Below are 19401 nucleotides of genomic sequence, written 5' to 3'. Positions count from 1 at the left end.
CTTCGACACCGAAGCCAAGAGACCCTTTGGCACCGAAGCCAAAAGACCCTTCGGCACCGAAGCCTAAAACAGTACCAGCACCAAAACATAGAAGTGCCAGTACAGAAACCGAAAGAAGCGCTGGCTCCAAAGCCATCCACTTCTACATCTTGGACGCCGAAGAACTCAAAGCCTGATTCCGAGGTGCCCAAATCCTCGAACATGCCTACAAAGCCAAAAACAACACTTTTGGCACCGAAAACTATGCCACAGGACGTTATAACACATCCCAAGGCTAAAGACACACGTCCACCACCTCTGGAACCGAAAAAATCGATGCCCAAGAAGGTTGTAGAGAAGGAAGAACATTTTAGACCAGTTCCTCGACAAAAGAAGATCTACATAGACCCAAGAACAGGTCATGTAGGTGCTACACCTCACAAAAAGAGACCAGCAGATGCACCACCCACACCTGTGGTTCCTGCCAAAAAGGACTGTGTAGCATCTTCTATGCGCCCTTCCTCTCCTATACCTTCCTCTCCTTCTCCTGTTCCTCCTCACATATCACCTCAAATCTCTCCTGTACATTCTCCATTATCACATTCCCCACAGCAGAATGATGATGAATACAATTTGAGTGGAGAGGGAGACCTGCAAGAACCTGAGGCATACCATGTAGATGAGGGTGTATGGGACTTTTCAAACCCCAAAAATGTGCCTATATGGGACTTTACAAACCCACAAAATGTGCCTGACATTCCTGAATCCGCAGTCATACCCATCAACACCTTCCCCTCCAGAGGATACCATTAGATTTGGTCATCTGTTAAACAGAGCTGCAGTTAATCATGGAGTCCCTATGCATTCCGATGACATAAAGTAGGATTTTCTTCTAGATACCTTTGAGCAGTGTCAGCGGTCTGCTCAAATTCTTCCCATGATCAAGGGGGTTATAAAACACGCTCCAGAGGTATTTAAAGACCCTGTACGCACTAGAATATTAAGCCTTAGAATCGAGAAAAAATATAGCCCAGCACCCACAAATCCAGTCTACAATAAAGGGCATCTGCCACTAGACTCATTAGTTGTGGCCAATGCTAGAAAGAGGGCAAACTCTCAAACTTCTGGAGAAGCACCCCCACCTGACAAAGAATCAAAAGTAATTGACGCGTCACGTAAAAGAATAGCTGCACAAGCTTCAAACATTTGGCGTACAGCAAATAAACAAGCCCTCCTCTCTCGTCACGATAGGGCTCATTATGACCAATTAGAAAAACTACTTGAGCACCTACCAGATCAGTACAAAGATTAGGCACATGACCTTATACAGGAAGGCAAGTTAATATCCAATGCCTCAATAAAATGCGTTCTAGATGTCGCAGACACAGCATCTAGAACTGTAAATACTAGTGTTCTACTCAGGAGACGTGTGGTTACGCATTTCAGAGTTTAAACAAGAAGTGCAAACCACCATTTTAAACCAACCATTTAATCAGAAGCAGTTATTTGGCCCAGAAGTACACTACACTGGAAAAAATGAAGAAAGATACCAACACCGCAAAGTCTATGGTTTCTTTACAGTCCACAACAGCTAGAAGCTCCTTTTGTCGCTCCTTTTACAGAGGAGGCTCCCACAAACTGGAGCAGACACTACAACATCTTTCAAATCCCAAACATCCTCTAACAAAGGATACTTTAGAGTAGGATACAGGGGCAATAATAACTAAGGAAGAGGTCGCTGTAACAATATCAACCGATCCGCTTCGGCCACAAAACGGTGACTTCCCTCTGCTCCCCCCACAGCATTCCACTCCTGTAGCGGACAGATTAGCACAGTTTCTGCCTGTCTGGAAATCCATTACAACAGACAAGTGGGTAAGACAGATTATCCAACATGGCTACTGCCTAGAACTTAATGCAACCCCCCAACCATACCTCCCAGGCAGCGTCCAATGTCTACAGACCATCTGACTCTGCTTCAACAGGAGGTTCTATCACTTCTCCAAAAATATACTATTCAAATAGTTCCTTTAGAAGAACAAGGAACAGGGGTTTACTCGCTGTACTTTCTAATTTCCAAGAAGGACTGAACACTAAGGCCAATTCGCGACCTCAGGCCCCTCAACCATTAAAAACAATCCGATCATTTTCATATGATCACTCTACAACAGGTGCTTCCACTGCTGCAACAAGCGACTTCCTTACAACACTAGATCTAAAGGACGCCTACTTTCATTATCCCCCTACATCCTGCACACAGAAAGTTTCTAAAGTTTGTACTGGAAGGACAACACTATCAGTTCAAAGTCCTCCCATTCGCAGTGACAACAGCACCAAGAGTATTCACAAAGTGCCTAGCAGTGGTAGCAGCACATCTCAGAAGACAACAAATACATGTCTTCCCTTATCTGGACGACTGGCTCGTAAAAGCCAAGTCATTCTATCAGTGTCTCCAACACACACATCAGACAATTCAAACATTGCACGACTTAGGGTTTACAATAAACTACACCAAGTCGCACCTGCAGCCTTCGCATGAACATGAGTATCTAGGAGCTACACTAAACACGTCTACAGCCCTAGCGTATCCCAGTCCAGCCAGGATACAAAGCATTCAAGCCTTACTCACCACTTTTCAACACCAGCAATCTCTTCAAGCCAGAGTGTTCATGAGACTAATAGGCATGATGGCATCTTGCATCTTCATAGTACCACACGCAAGATTGCAAATGCGCCCATTACAAGAATGCCTAGTACAACAGTGGAACCAAGCTCAAGGTCAATTAACAGACCTGGTGTTGGTAGACAGCCGCACGCATCGCTCTCTGCAGTGGTGGAACACCAAAAACTTGTCAAAGGGGCGGCCGTTCCTCGAGCCTGTTCCACAAGTAGTGCTCACAACAGACACATCTTTCACAGGATAGGGAGCCCATCTCTTAATCCTACAACTCAGGGCCAAAGGACCAATCAACAAAAACTGTTCCACATCAACCATCTAGCACTCAAAACGTTTCAACTTCAAGTACAAAACAAAGCTGTCCTAATCCTGACGGACAACATGACAGCCATGTACTATATTCAAAAACAGGGGGGGGACACACTCTCTGCAACTGTCCCAACTTGCACAGAACATTTGGAGATGGACCATTCCTCAAAACATTTATCTGTTAGCGAAACACCTTCCAGGAGTTCACAATCAGATAGCAGATCTGTTAAGTTGGCAGTCACAACAGATTCACGAATGGGAACTACATCCACAAGTTCTGCAGCCATTCTTCCAAAGGTGGGGGCACCCACACATAGATATGTTTGCCACACACGAAAATGCAAAATGCCCAGCCTTCGCTGCCAGGCTTCCACACCCACTGTCCGAAAGCAATGCGATATGGATGAACGGGTCAGGCAGATTTGTATAGGCTTTTCCGCCTCTCCCACTCATTCCATTAGTAGTGCGCAAGCTCAGACAAGTCTCTCGCGTTGATCCTAGTAGCTCCCACATGGGCACGCCAACTGTAGTTCACCACACTACTAGATCTCTCTCTCTAGTTCCACATCAAAACATACAGTTCACACTCTCCCTGTTAACACAGAACCATGGAGAAATCAGACACCCAGACCCAAACCAACTGAATTTGGCGATCTGGCTCCTGAGGTCTTAGAGTTTGGTTATCTAAACCTACCACCAGACTGTATGAACATCATTAAAGAGGCTAGGAAACCCACTACCAGAGCATGTTATGCCGCTAAATGGAAAAGATTTGCAATATATTGCAAAAATAATCACATTGATCCCCTGGATGCTTCCATCCAAGATATCATTTGTTTCCTTTTACATCTACAAAAGTCTAATTTGGCATACTCTTCCATACGCCTGCACCTTGCAGCAGTTGCTGCCTATTTACAAACACAGGCAACATCTGTCTCTATTCAGAGTACCTGCAATCAAAGCATTCATGGAAGGATTAAAAAGAATAATCCCACCCAGATTACCACCTTCTCCTGTGTGCAACCTGAATGTTGTCCTTACAAGACTCATGGGGCCACCTTTCGAGCCTCTACATAAATGTGAACTTCAATTCCTAACATGGAAAACGGCTTTCCTTGTTGCCATTACCTCTCTCAGAAGAGTAAGTGAAATTCAAGCTTTCATTATACAACAACCATTTTTTCAAATACATCCTAACAAAGTGGTTCTTGGATCTAATCCAAAATTTCTTCCTAAGGTCATCCCTCCTTTTCACTTAAATCAATCAGTAGAGATGCCTGTGTTTTTCAAAAACCCAGACTCTGTAGCAGAAAGAGCTTTACACACATTAGATGTTAAAAGAGCTCTTTTATACTATATAGATAGAACTAAATCCTTTCGAAAGACAAAACAACTGTTTGTAACTTTCTCTCCTCCACACAAAGGCAACCCCGTCTCAGAAGGTGGATTGTAAAGTGTATATAAATATGCTATATTAAAGCTAAACGTACATTAACAGTTCCTCCTAGAGTGCACTCCAGTCGCAAATTTGGAGCCTCTATGGCTTTCTTAGGAAACATACCCCTAGTGGACATATGCAAGGCAGCAACATGGTCTACACCACACACCTTCACGAAACACTATTGTGTTGATGTGCAAGCCAAACAGCAAGCTGCAGTAGGCCAAGCTGTCCTTAGAACTCTCAAACTACTGCAACGGATACAGGTGACCACCGCTAAGGGAGACACTGCTGCACAATCAATACATAGTGTACAATCTGCAGCTCATATGCCTTGAACGGAAAATGCTACTTACCAGAATGCATCTGTTGTTGGCATGTAGAGCTGCAGAGTTGTACACGCCCTCCCGCCTCCCCTGGACTTGTATCCGTTCCAGTTTTTCATCTTACTTAGATGCACACGCATGGACATACTTTTTTCTTTACTTCTACTAACTCCATTTCCCATCATGGCAAAAAACAATCTAAGGATGGAGCTGATGCCCATGCGCAGTAATGTCCAAGGGAGGAGTCACCGATCTCGTGACTCCAAGAAGACAACAACCTGCAATCATCCGCGCCCAACACCAGGTGGCGATCTAATGCATAGTGTACAACTCTGCAGCTCTACATGCCAAGAACAGATGCATACTGCTAAGTAGCATTTTCCTTACTGTTCCCCAGAATATCTTACTGCTGTTATGCACAGGAGTCCGTTCAAGCATTTCTCAACCCTTAATAAACAGTGTGCTCTTCCTTTTTTTAACCCCTTCGCTGTGGCGGCTATTCCGCCGCAGTGCTAAGGGGGCATGCTGGTGACGGAACCGCTCCGACACCAGCCGAGGTCGCGCTGTGCTCATGATGGAGCGGTTCCGTCACGGCCCCGCCCGCTCAATAGAACGTCCAGCGCAGGCATCAGCGCCGCGCGGGCCGTGACGGAACCGCTCCGTCATCAGCACAGCGTGACCGCGGCTGATGACGGAGCGGTTCCGTCACCAGCAGGGGAGGGGTTAATTGTCAGTTTACACAACTTTCTAACCTTCTGAATTGCCACTACAGCCCTAGGAAATACAGCTAATGCCATCCTCGGGTGTCGATTAGCAGCTGAGCAATTCCTATTGAACTAGCATGAGTGGTCAGACACAGGTTTGAGAGACTTCAATAAGGAATTCTTAATAGCATTGCACAGTAGCTGGAAGTAGGAAAGTCGTTAATCTCTAGACCCATCAATTAAAAAGCCTAAAAAAAGCGGGAGGTTCTTCATAAGGAGTCTATTTAACGCAGTTGTAGGATCTTTGAGATGCCACACAACCCTCAAGCTAACAATAGTGTGCTAACTAATGATATCAAACGTTGATGACCTTTTATCCTTAGCAAACGGAAAAGCCCCTTCAATAATGGAGAGTTCTGATCGCTCCATTGGGTTTCTAGCCATATAAGCATCACTGCAGGCAGCTTTTGGAAGCAACCATAAAATCAATAGTTGATACATGACCCCCACCTCTATATGTTGGTTTATCTGGGCAGTGACCCTGATAATAGTACACCACGTCCTCGAGGTCCATTCGGGCAACTAAGTCCTTCAATTCCATCCTCCTTGCATCCCACACTGCAGTGTCCCGATTCCAGAGCTTTGGGAGCCCAGGTCTACAGATTGACCTCCCATCTTTCCCCACAGAGTAAAATATGCAGTTTGGAGGGATTACCCTTTCCTAAGGACTTTAGGCCTGCAATAAATTCAAAAAGCTCATGAAATAGACTCTTGTAGGACTTAGAAAAATAGTTATTGTAAAAATGAACTAAATAAAAACAAATAGACCTTTTAATATCACAGATAAGCAAAGCCTGATAAGCGGGCTACCCGTGTTCAGAATTGATACGTTGAGAGCCCCCTTTGGCTTTAACATGGGGGGAAGAAATAGCTGGGCTGGAATAGCAGGAGCAACCATTACATACAGTAGGTGATAATGCCCAGGTTTCCTGTAAAGCAACAAGGTCATCATTATTTTTAAAATGAAGCCAGTCTAGGTTGGAGATCTTACTTTCGAGCCCAGCCACGTTCCAGCTAATCAGAGCAAAGCACGAATTTCCTCAGTTGACTGCTCCCTCACCTAAGCTACACCAGGCAAAGAAGGACTGGGCATTAAAAGATGAGCGTTTGCTGCGATGGTTGTGGTAGCAGGAGCACAAGGGGTCACATCATAGTCCACTTATTGCGCACCCACACCGGAGTACCCTAGAAACTGTTCTCTATATCCAATGCATACAAACGGATTCTGGGGGCCTATGGGCTGTCAATCTTGGACATCAAGATTTGCTACTGGTGTAAATCGGTTAGAACAGCCAATATTAAAACTGTCAGGGAGTATACAAGCTGGTGGGCACTGGGACAGGCCTGCATGTCGCTCAAGATAGGGGGGGCCTGTAAAAGAAGCCAAGAGGAAGAATAGATACAGCACCATTCTTTGCAAGGGTGTAGGTATATCAGAACAGACTTTTCCTCGCAATCAATGGATGCCTAAAGTTCACAATAACGCAGACCCCTTGGATGGTCTTCATGGATGGGACAACCCAGGCCCCACAACATACTAATCAATTGTGTTTTATAGTCCTGCACATAAAATAAACATTCAAGTGGTTAGCCAGCTAGTCACACACCTTGTTTTGTAGCTGAGTAAATTACTCTTTAGGGGGTTCGACAGTGAGGGAACGCCTGCCAAAATAACAACATATGGACAGCAGGCAGGTGGAAGGTATATCACTGGTATCTGGGAGTGCTGTGTCAGACTGGTACTCTTGAGATATAGTTAGCAGTCCGCTTAAGGGTGCAGCAAAACTAGATGGATCAAGTGCATGAGCTTATACAACTGAGTTCAAGTCTGGCTGCGGGAATCCTTCCTGGCCCCTAGTGTCCTATATCCTTTACTGGTAATGCAAAGGTGCTAATTGCACCAGAAGAGGAAGACACAGAAGGAGGAAGACACAGAAGGGAGGGAATAACTAGGTGCAGCAGTGTCAGTACAGTGTCAGTACTCTTATGCACAGTCAAACCCCTCTTTTGTAGTAGCTTCTGGCACATGGATAAAATCTTCCCAACATGTAGTGTCAGTCCCTCGCCGCAAGTCAAAGCTCCACACTCGCTCATCTGCTACAGTCTGGCTTCAATATTCGAGCCCCAAGCCACCTGCCGGATTGTCCCAGTTTGTCAATCGTTATAGTTTCGAGGGCCCATCATAATTGGAGTTGCGTTATCCTCCAGACCATTTCAGTGTCGTTGGTTGACATTTTTGGAGCTTGCCTTCGTGGTCTGACCACGATCGGGTTGGGGCTTCCCTCGCTAGTCCTCACTGTCTCTCGTCTCAGAGCAGGGGATTGTCACGACGCCCCTGCAGTCCCAGACCGGACACCTACACAGCAAAGGGTGCTGGTGTATCGCTCTTCCCCGTTCATGCCATCTCCCAGGACCGCTACACTAACCAAGGCCGCCGTGCCTCCAGCCCAAACCAAGTGTAGATCTCCACTCCTGAGCTGGTTAAACGCTCATTGGTAGACCCTATAGTACCTCAGTCAATCTGGGGTCCAGGCACCAATTTTTCTAAGATCTCAGCCCATACAAGAAGTGCAGGATGGAGTAGGATTATTGGCTCCACAAAGGGCGCAGCACGAGGCACGTCTAGTCGGCCATCTTGGCTCATAGAGCTTGGGTTGTTGCAGGAGTGCATTTACATACTCCCCAAAAAAGTCCGTAGGCCCACTGCACGCACATGCTACTGAGCTAAATGGAAACATTTTGTGCATTATTAAACCTTTAACAGTAATCAATGCGCCCCCACAGTGCAGGATTTTATTTTTGCCCTCCTGCATCTTCAAAAGTCGGGTTTGGTTTACACCTCAATCAGGCTACACCTAGCAGCTATTGTGGCTTACATGCAGAACAGGGAACACTCTTCTCTCTTCAAAATAAGGTTTTAAAGTTTTCCTGGAGGATCTCAAAGGAGTATTCCCACCTTGATTTCTTCCTGCCTCTATCTGGAACCTTAACATTGTCCTCACTTCCCTGCAATGGTTGCAAGGAATTTACCAAATCCAAATGATAATGGATATTACGAAGTGGTACCAAGGGGGCTGTCTGCCGCCGGAGACTTCAATGCAAATGGAACTTTTTTTATGTTCCCAGAGGAAAAAGACTGGTACCAGGTCTCAGATGCCCAGTTCTTGCAGTATGCAAAAATAACACACACGTCCCGGGAGATATGACCTCGTTTCCAGACGAACCGGTGGAATCCCACACATTAACCTTAATTCTTGACCCATGTTCCACCCGAGGATTAATTTTGTATATATATATATATCTATATCTATATCTATATATATATATATATATATATATATATATATATGTATCCCTAACAGCAGATCGTACTATCGAGCTCTCTCAAACCAAAGATAGGTGGGAAGCTGAATTACCCGCCCCGCTTACAGAAGACGGGTGGACGAGAATATTTGCACAGATCCACGAGGTAGCCAGTAATGCCAAATTTAAACATACTCAATTTTATTATTTACATTGCGCATATCTGACGCCCCAGCGATTGGCATTTTTAAATTTTTTTTTACAAAGTTTAGATAATGTAATGCCCCTCACTCACCTCCTACGTGCACGTAGGCAAAGGCCAAGAAAAGCTGGGACCGAATAATTCTTTAACCCATACGAGGTTCTCACTTAAGTGCCTGACGCCCATGCCCTAGAAAAATGTCTACTTTTTACATATTTATTTATTTATAAAGTTTTATATAGCGCGAACAAGATCCCGAAGGATATCAGAGCAGTGGTGCCGGAACCAGTTGCTGCCGCCTCACTCTTTTTTCTGTTTTTGTCGCACACCTTTCTTTTCTTTTCCTCTTCTGTAAGAAACTGTAGTGTTGCTACTGTTTTATTATACTTGAAACACAATGGTTGCGAGCAAAACTCTGAAATGGATACACTCCTGAATACTGTTACAAGTTCTCCGAGCGTCAAAGTGCATATATAGAAAATCAAGATTTCTTTTGTTCACCTATGGATGGCTCGGAGTTGACATGCATGACAAATTGCGGGATGTATTTTGCTGTAAACCTTCTATGTGCAAACTTGTTAATAAAGACAAGTATATTAAAATAAAAAAACATTGTCCTCACCAGACTAATGGGGCCACCTTTGGAGCCATAGCATTCGTGCCTTCTACTGTTCCTTACATGGGAGGTTGTTTTCTCTCAGCAATCACATCACTCGGCTGCATCAGCAAATTACAGGCCCTCACTCTTCGGGGAACCTGTTTTCCATCTACACAAGGAAAAGCAGTTCTCAAAACCAATCCAAAGGTTTTGCCTAAGGTAGTCTCTCCTTTCCACCTTAACCAATCCTTTGAATCCCAGTCTTTTTCCCACAACCTGACTCGGTAGCTGAAAGAGCACGTTAACCTTGCTCTTATGTCTAAAAATGACATGACAACCCCTTTTGTAAGACGCAAAGCTGTTTGTAGGTTTCTCCCATCCTCATAAAGGACACACCGTTTCTAATCAGCTATCGCAAGGTGGATTGCTAAATGCATCCAGACCAGTTATACTAAAGCTAAAAGAACCCTACCTTCCTGGCCTAGACCACACTCCACCCGCAAGCAGGGAGCTACTTTTGCTTTCCTTGGGGACATACCCTTTGCAGACATCTGTGAAGCTGCCACATGGTTCACCCCACACACTTTTACAAAGTATTATTGTGTAGACATTTTGTCAAGAGCGCAAGCTAGAGTTGGTCAAGCTGTTCTTAAGACTTTGTTTCAGACCTCTGCACCATCCACTAGCTACCCACCTCTTAAGGGAGTACTTCATTTCAGTCTATACACAGCATGTATATCTGCAGCCAAACATGTTACAAACGTAATATGTTACTTCCCTTGTAAGCATCTGTTTGTTGCATGCTGTGCTGTAGATTCACATGCGTCCACCCTTCTTCCTGGGAGCCAGTGTTTGGTACAGAACTCTTCTTTTTAATGAATTCTTCTTTCAACTTGCATGGTCACTTTTATTCCTGCACATACTACTTCATACTTAACCTCACCTTTGGGCGATAAACAGTCTAGCAATGGAGTCAGTGACCTTCAACATCTACATCCAAAGTAGTCGTCAACAAGACCTTGTGACTCAAATACTTGTTAAAGAAAAACAACTTGCAACATTCGAGCCCAACACAAAATTGCAGGAGTATACACAGCATGTGAATCTACAGCACTACATTAAAAAAACAGATGCTTACAGGGAAAGTAGCATTTTCCTTTCTTCAGTTCAAGAAAAAGTCAGGGCTTGATTGAACTTCAGTAGCCACCAAGCTTTGTATTGATGAATAGGACACATTTAATATATGATATTAATTGAATGATTTGTCATCTTCCAGGTTCGCCAGTGAAATTGCAGGTGTTGATGATTTGGGCACTACTGGCAGAGGGAATGAGATGGTGGTTGGCACTTACATTGAAAAAATGTTCACCTCTGAGCTTTCTGGCAACGTCATTGATATCTGCCCAGTCGGGGCTCTGACATCCAAGCCTTACGCGTTCACTGCCCGTCCATGGGAAACAAGGTAGGCACTGCTTTCGATGTTAACTGTTGGCTGCAAATACATAAGCAGAGATTTCTTAAACATTGCCATGTTGTTTAATATCTATTATTGGTCTAGCATAAAGTCCTGAATATTAAAAGAATGTAGAATTTAGTGTTGAGCTGTTTCAAACCTTTTGGCGTGCTATATGACAATTATGTTCGTTTCCTTCCTAACTAATGTGATATGCCCATTCATAAATGTTTTTAAAACTGAGCATGGTTGGTTTGATGATAGTGTTGCACGCTTTCTGGAATCTTTAGAAATCAATCAAGACTTGTTCAGAACGGTCAACATGCTGTTTCTTTCAACTAGGAAGACCGAGTCCATTGATGTCCTAGATGCTGTGGGTAGTAACATAGTGGTTAGTACGAGAACAGGAGAAGTGATGAGAATTCTGCCAAAGATGAATGAAGATATCAACGAAGAATGGATCTCTGATAAAACCAGGTATGAACCAACTTTCGCTAGAACAGTTTTACTCTTGCAGCTTTCTTCATGCTGATTAAATGTATCCTTCTATAACGTACTCTATTGAATTGAATTTATATATATGCGGCATCTCCGCACTGATAAGAACCACCAGGCAAGTGCAATTGATTTTAAGCTTTAGTAAAGAGCCAGGTTTTTAATAGCTTACAAAAGCACCAAAGAGAAGGAGCAGATTTTATCTCTAAGGGAAGGCGATTCCAATCATTAGTTGTACGGCGCATGAAGCTGCTACCTCCCCAAGAGCAGAGCTTGTAATATGGTACAATCAGGTTCCTGGCAGAGAAGGACCTAAGCGTTCTATTAGGGATGTACCATCTGAATTTTTCTATAAAGAAGGAAGAGGCCTTGTCCCAGTAATGCCTTATACGCAATGCAAAGCGTTTTCAACGTAGTCTTTTGGTGCACTGGAAGCCAATAGAGGTTCCCCACAGCGAGAGAGGCTGACTGAGACCTAGGAATTTTGAGCAGCAACCTTGCCGTTTTATTTTGCAGAGTCTGCAGCTTTTTCAAAGGAGATTTGAGAAAACTTACATATTGTCCCCTATAACCTCATACCTACCCAGTCTGCAGTAGGGTAGGCGACTTCGGTTTTCAGATGGTCATTTATTTGAACCATGGGTGTTTTAGTGACCAAAAAAGGTTCCACTTTCAGCACTTTTCCTGGAGGTCTTGTGTTTAAGCAGGTCAATCAACAGTAGAGAACAACTTGTTAAGATGGATCTTTCTTGACTACAGTGTGTAATCTTCAGATAGGGTTAGTAACTGAAAATAAGATCAAGCTATTTATAATTTTACTGGTAGATCTTATATGTTGCATAACATTTAGGGTTCTAAGGCCTTATGAATGAATGACTGGAATTCGAGTAGTGCTTACATTTTAAAACGTTTTTCAGACAAGCTTGATTATTCTTAGTTGCAAGTGAAAATAATATGCCATTCAAGTACCCAGAGTGGAGTGTGTTTCCTCGTGCACATCTGCTCCCAGGATGAAATGATCTTCTCGGAGCTCTAATTGAATTGCTAAACCAGCACTCCGTTTCCTTCATTTGCTTCATGGCTGTGCTTCTTTTGAACAATTTTATTTTCAGTTTTCAATAAAACTTACATCGGCAGTGACAATTTCAGTAGATTGATACATTTCAACAGTTAGTTTAGTATAGAACTATGTCATAGTACAGTACTTTTTACATACGCTTGCTCTCCATATTTTCACATGTTTGCAAAATTATTCTTGATACTCCCAAAATCTCCTGATTGCACCAGTAGTTTATCAGGGAAGCCCAGCGCTGCGCAGTGCATCACAAAACAGACCAGCAACAAGTATCATTCCCCAGGACACGTCGCAGAGGCCGGCGCTTCGTCCCAGTTATTACCTCTCTAGTATTCCTCAGTTGCACACCAGGACTTGTAGCTAGTATACTGCGCCCTCTTCTTTAATCATTTTTCCCCATTGCAGAGCAGTATGCTTGAAGCTGTCCCGTATGACCCGAGCTCATGGTGTGAGAGACAGACTTGTGTGTGTGTGTGTGTGTGTGTGACATGTCATTACAGTAAACTCGATCTCACAGCCTTGCTTTTGTGGTGGGGTGGGGGCTCATCCACAGCAGAAGGCCACTCTCCTTTTCTCTGACGTTGAGATCACGGCTGTGTTGTTGATAGAAGCTGGCAGTTCCTTTATGTATCTCAGTAATGCAAATCGCGAGGATGGTTCTCCAGGGCAAGCCCAGCCTACGTGTAAGAAATCTGTTTCTGCCATGTGGCAACAGAGGCATTCAGTGCTTGCCTCTAACCAGAATTATTTCAATTTCATCGGAGTATAAAATACCCCATACTCCATCCAGATATTTAAAGTATATTAATCAGTGCTTTCTGTTCAGTGAGATCTCACTAGTGTACAGGTAGCAATACATCCACGGCTCGTCTTCGAGGATCATGTTGAGGTCCATATCTGTATGTGTAGCGTTGCAAGTGCAACTTTCATTGATCTACAGGTCGGTATGGTGATGTGTGTGATATGCTAGGTAGTGTAGGACTGATAACGTGTCAGGGGTTCCAAAGGGAAAATGTGGACAGTTGTGTGCTAGAGCCTTTAACTGTGCAATTAATCTAATGTAGAAGTACTGCCCAGTTTTTTTTAAGTGAGGTAAATATATAAAAAATGATTGTCTCCATCCAAGTTAATTCAATCATGTGAGCTGTGTACATGCGTTCCGGTCAGTCGTCCTCTGCAGGAAGAAGTTGTGTAGCAATGGAAAGCCCTGCGAGAATATTGCGGCTGTCCCCTCCCTTGCAGCTTAGCCATTCCAGGCCCAGGGAGTACAGGCTGCTCTATTAATCCCCACGGTTGGCCTGGTTGTGGGGCCTGCCAGTAGGAGTTTAATGGACAAGTTAATATCAACTCTTTGTACTGCTGGCGCACTCCATGGTACCAGAAATATGCAAAATGGGCTTGGCTACCCAAAAGTACTGCTCTGGAACTGACAAGCAACCTCTGTTGTAGGACAACATCGTAGTTTTCCAGCTTATTCTCGGCTGTCTTCATATATCACTTGTGATGTAATTGTATGCAATTTCTGAAAAGACCTTCCTAATGGGGTTGATATATTCTTGGATCAATAAAGCAATCTAGCTAATCGGACTACTTTAAAGAGGGCCACTTTCCCCACTAGAGACTATAGAGATTATTCCATGGTTGATCATACCCTGTATTTTAGAGACCCTCTGGTTTTAGTTATTATTGATTATTGTTTCAGTATTCTTGTGGAGCAAAATTAACAAATAACGCACGCAATCCATAATGATTGCAGTGAAAAGGTAACTTGAGGCTTGACCGTATTATGGGTGAGTGAAAGCATTTCTGACTTATCACAGTTGATAGGCCTGTGTGACACCGTAACCTAGTATTTCTGCAGTTACAGATAAGAGGATGCTGTTAATGTTTCGTATATTTATCAAGATGACATCCACATATGGCAATATTAAGAACTGCCGACCTCCGATTCAAGGTCCCCTCTGGCTGTAGTGTCCTGCAAGTATTCGGCTAGGGGCTTGATAGCTAATGCAAGCTAGACTTCCCTCTTGTGTCACCTAGATAATTGTTTCATGTGTGCTTTAAATTTTAATTTAAAGCACAGTATATACTACACCAGTCTGATGAAAGATATCCTCACCCTAAATGGTGAGAAGTCTGTAGCACCACCCTGAAACTGACATTGATACCACTGAAAGCTAAAACGGAAGCCATATTACTGCAAGATAACAGGAACTGATGGGTTCGGGGAACAATCCTGTCCCGGAGAAGAATCCAGGAGATCAGTTGTGTAACAGGTAGCTTCACCTATTGAATACGCAGAAAGTGGAATTCAGCATTCTAGGTTTTCAACTGAAGTTCTTTGGCAAATGGAACAGCATTGGCACTGCCAATATGTCTTGCCTATGAGAGAGAGCTGTTGCTTTGTCTTTTAGCCATATTGTATAACATAATAGCTGCTATGCAGCATGGCTGAAAGTTGCAGCGCCATAGCACTTTTTAGGTCTCGCCTGGCGTTGCAGCACAAAGCGCTGCTCGCTGGGCGAGAGATTTTGTAGGAGAGTAGATTTGAGAAGGGGACTTGAAGCCCCGCCCCTCATTTTTATTGGCTGGCGTCACTGTTTATGCTAAACGGTGGCCTGCCATTGGAAATTAGGGTTTTTTGGAGGCACCCTTTCGCCTTTTCGTCCACGTCCGGCCTATCCGGACTGGCTCGTCTGCTTTGCGGCTGTTGCAAAGCACTTCCTTATCTTTATGGGGCCATGTGTTTCTAATTAGAAATACCAGGCCTCATAAAGATAAAAGATCAATGCTTGTTTTGTTGGTGGCCGGGCCTATTTTCGCTCTCATTTTTAACCTGGGAGCAGGAACAGTCCGGGGAAATACAATTTGCCTCTCCCCCTCCGCCCCAAGTATTCTCACATGCTGGCCACTGTTTAGAATCAGCAGCATCAGGTTAATTCAGCTGCATGTTTATTTTTGCATGGCGCTTTCACTGAAAGTGAAAGCATGATGCAAAGATATACAAGCGGCTGCGAGCGTGTGTCAGTCCGTCTCTCCGCTGTTTTGCTAGTCTGTGACTGGTCTGTCTGTCCCTGTTGTCACCCTTTGTAGCTCGTCATAGATTGCCTCTCCTTTATCACCAGTCTGTCTTAGTTTGTCAGTTCGTTTCTTCGCTGTGTTGTTCGCCAATGTCTCTTGTATGTTGTTCTGTCTCTGTGCAGTGTTGTTGGCCTGTCTGTTTGTGTGCACATCAGTCTCTATCTCACTGACGTTGACCCTCTTGTGCTACTCTGTATCTGTCTAATGTTGTCAGTGTGTACTGCTCCTCAGCATCCTCTGTATGTTTGTCTGTTGCTGTGTGTCGTATTGTGTATGCCTGCCTCGGGGGGTCAGTTTGTGTTTTTTCTTGTCAGTCGCTCGCTGTGTCAGCATGTCTGTCTGGTGCAGCTCCTGTGTTTGCCACTGGGTGCTCTTAAAAATGCAGCTATACCATTAGCGAGCACTGTGCTGCCCTGGCATCGTGCCATGTGGTGCCAGCCATCCTCGGGCTGATGGTCCGCACATAAGGACAGTCATGGTTCCGCAGCACCGCCCTCATTGCTGGTTTTTAGGCTCCGGCCCTCACTCTTTACCAAGGGGCGGTGGCATGGTACCAGCCAAGGCTTCGAGACCAGGACATATACTAATGTCGCTGCTGTTCTCAGTAGTCTCTGTGAAGCGAAAAGCCTGACAATTGTTCGGCTTCTTGGCGCTGTCCTGCGTGTCATTGGGTACAACCCGCACGTCCCAGGCTCAGAGTGCTGCTTCACACCCCTTCCCGCCCCTTGCTTGGGTGGCACCTGACTCAGTTTTCTACAGATAGTCCCTTGTTTGAGGCATCATATTACCCCTGTCATTTCTACATTGTATAATTTATAAATCGCTTACATCCTGGCGAAGACTAGATGCGCAGCTTTGTCCTAGAAAGCAACAGGTGAATGGCATGTCTCTGTCGATGGAGACTGAATGGCCCCGTTGGGGGTTGGCTGAGGGCACCGCCCTTGCAAATATTTATCTGTCCCTCATTGCCCCCCATGAGAGTATGTATCCTCCCTCCAACAGTTCAGGCGTCAAGTGCCTAAATGGATAATGGGATTAGCACCTCTCTGCCATGGCAATTTTGGCTGGATCTCAGGCTCCTCAGAGGGTGGGGGTCACGCAGTCTTTGAACTGGGAGGCAATAGTTTAAGAGCGCTTGATAATGCCACTCAACTGCTTTCTAAATGCTCCAGAACCGCGAGACATAAGGGAGTCTGCCCGAGATCACACAGACTGTTCACAACTGGACACCGGGATTAAGTCTTTCAATTTATTTTATTTGTTAAATATAATGCCATGTTCTGTTCAGGTGCAATAAAACATACATTAGATTTGTGTTGCTAGATGCGATGGTTGGTCTTGGTCACTTTTTAGCTTCTCTGAGATTTTGCTGCTTTTTAAATGTAATATGCGGACTGTGGTTGTTTATACATGATATGGTTGTGATAGTTTGAACGAACATGGTCTATGTAGGTGCCCTTTTGCACTGTGCTCTCTGCTGAGGCTGTGCAGTAGGGTCAGAAACGGGTACTCTGTATTAATCTCACATGGACTTTACAAGAATGAAGTGCAGAGAGTCTACTCTGTGCAAGGCTCAGGACCTGGGGTACTGCCTTAAAGTAAGAACGCAGAGACGGTGTTATCTTTGAACCTGAATCCAAGACCGATTTTATTGCCTTGGATCTCTTGGATCGTTTAGGCTTAGCTTCTGCCAAGAGGTAAGAAGAGGACTAAGCAGGCATATTTTTAGTGCCACCAGTATTACCACTAGACCAAGTGGATACTGCACTAATTGGAGTTACTAATTTAGGATCTACAACTGTGTTGTCACAGTCCTCCTGCCCAGTGGCCTGTGTAGACTCCAGAACTGAGGCGGAAAACAAGTTAGATTTGTCTGAATTTGTCCCCCCTCGGTTGTAATGTACATTCCCTGCTTTAGCTTTAGCTATTTTCCTCCCTCTACGACCCTTTCTAGGTACTACTGGGGTCGATTTTGTAACTGACTCAGGTTGAGTCGTGGTTCTACTTCTGAGAGGGTATGGGTTTTTTACAGAGCTAATAACCTGCTTTGTGGCCCCTAACACCGAACTTAGATCTTCCTTGAGTCCAACATGTGCAACAGCGGGACACTCAGACTGACCCACAAATTTATTCACATGTAACTCCCGAAGTTGAACAGCCACCGCCTCCTCCGCCCCTTGGCCCCCCTTCACCTCGTTTGTGGTCAGGTTGGACACCACAAAGCCTTCTGTCTCCTCCAGCAGCGCGGGAGCCGGCGCCAAAGTGCTCTCGTAGGTGGTCCCGCTCTCCGCCACCGCCGCCGCCATTTGTTGTCCCTCCTTGGCAGCAACCACAGCGAGAACGTAAAGGGAGCGAGCTTGCCTCCCGCTGCGGTGCTCCAGGGCTGCTCGATGCCACTTCCAAGGTGCCGATGTGGAGAGGATCTGCGCCCGCAGTGCAGGCAGAGCCGGCAACGGGGGAGTGAACGCCGAGCGAGAGCAAAACACGCCCCCAGGAAGCACAAGCATGGATACTGAAAGGAGAGCGAAAAATCGGCTCCAATGTTTTCAGTGAGTACAATCGGCAAAACATTATTTATTCAGAAAAACACAGGCTGTAAAAGGATTTCAGCGCACTCTAATCAAATTAACTGAGCTAGCGCATGAATGTAGCCCTCGTCGAAAAGTGAAAAGCCAAAACGCTCCACGAGAGCCCAGAGCGGGGTATCGCGGCAGCTAGCCTGCTGCCGCCATGTTCCTTGCACAGAGTAGACATATCTCTACTATAGCATCTTCAGAGACAATCTTTAGCCCAACACTAGTTGGTAATATGGCCGCTGTCTCTCTAAAGATGGAAAACACACAGCCAGCAACTATTCTAGAAAACCTTGTAGACATCAATGACATTAATGGCGGTGATAACGCGGACACTTCTTTAAATCCTGAAAAGAGTATTGCCGCCCCATCTAGCAGCACAGGACTGGTAGACCCTGATCTCCCTAATAGTGGTATCAATCCGGTAGCAAACGCAAGTCAGGCATTAGAGTCAGATAATCAACCTCAAATACTCTAGGTCCTTTCAATTCCAGACCAGAATACTCAGAGCACTATACTACAATTAACTCAGACCCCTCCATTTCTTAGCTCTGAAGCACAGTTGCCACTGGAAGCCACCGTTTCTACCTCACCTTTTGATCTCTCTTCAGTTCTAACTATGTTTTCCAACTTGACAGCTGACATTAAACGAGGATTTGGGGAGTCATCTAAAATCCAGAGAGAAATTAGGTCTTACTGTGAATCAATGGACAGCAAAACTGACGGGCTTTTTTCAAGGACGGAAGCCTTGGAAGAAACAACAGCAGTAATGTCCATAGAACTAGACAATGCTAAGGAGGAAATAGTGAAGCTTAAAAGAGAGGATACTTTATTGGCTGAAAGAATAGAGGTCTTGGAAAACAATGCGAGGCGATGTAATATTCGCATCCTGAATGTACCTGAAGCAAACGAAGGTTCCAGCATTAAGGCATACATTATCCAACTCCTAATAAAATCTTTACATTTAAAACATACAGAGGAGGAGCTCAACCTAGACATTCAACGGGACCCCTTCAGGCGTAATCCGCAGCGTGTAAAGCCCCGCAAGATTCTAGTAAACTTCCACACGTTTCAACTTAAGGATCACATCCTAAATCTGGCCCTAAAACAAAAATCTTTGACAGGCGA

General features: G+C 44.7%; 1 protein-coding gene across 2 annotated transcripts in view; it reads left to right on the top strand.

The window, feature by feature from the left end:
* The window catches only part of NDUFS1 (NADH:ubiquinone oxidoreductase core subunit S1), a 657173-nt gene that overhangs the window by 231687 nt on the left and 406085 nt on the right, over positions 1-19401 (top strand). For both annotated transcript variants that reach the window (XM_086955308.1, XM_086955309.1), the window contains exons 8-9: positions 10873-11058; positions 11392-11526. In XM_086955308.1, coding sequence (XP_086811434.1) covers positions 10873-11058; positions 11392-11526 — 321 coding nt within the window. The remainder of the gene's footprint in view (positions 1-10872; positions 11059-11391; positions 11527-19401) is intronic.

The sequence above is a fragment of the Lissotriton vulgaris genome, chromosome 2_1, assembly GCF_964263255.1.
Source record: "Lissotriton vulgaris chromosome 2_1, aLisVul1.2, whole genome shotgun sequence".
Lineage (NCBI taxonomy): Eukaryota > Metazoa > Chordata > Amphibia > Caudata > Salamandridae > Lissotriton > Lissotriton vulgaris.
This window is presented reverse-complemented; position numbering and strand designations above follow the sequence as displayed.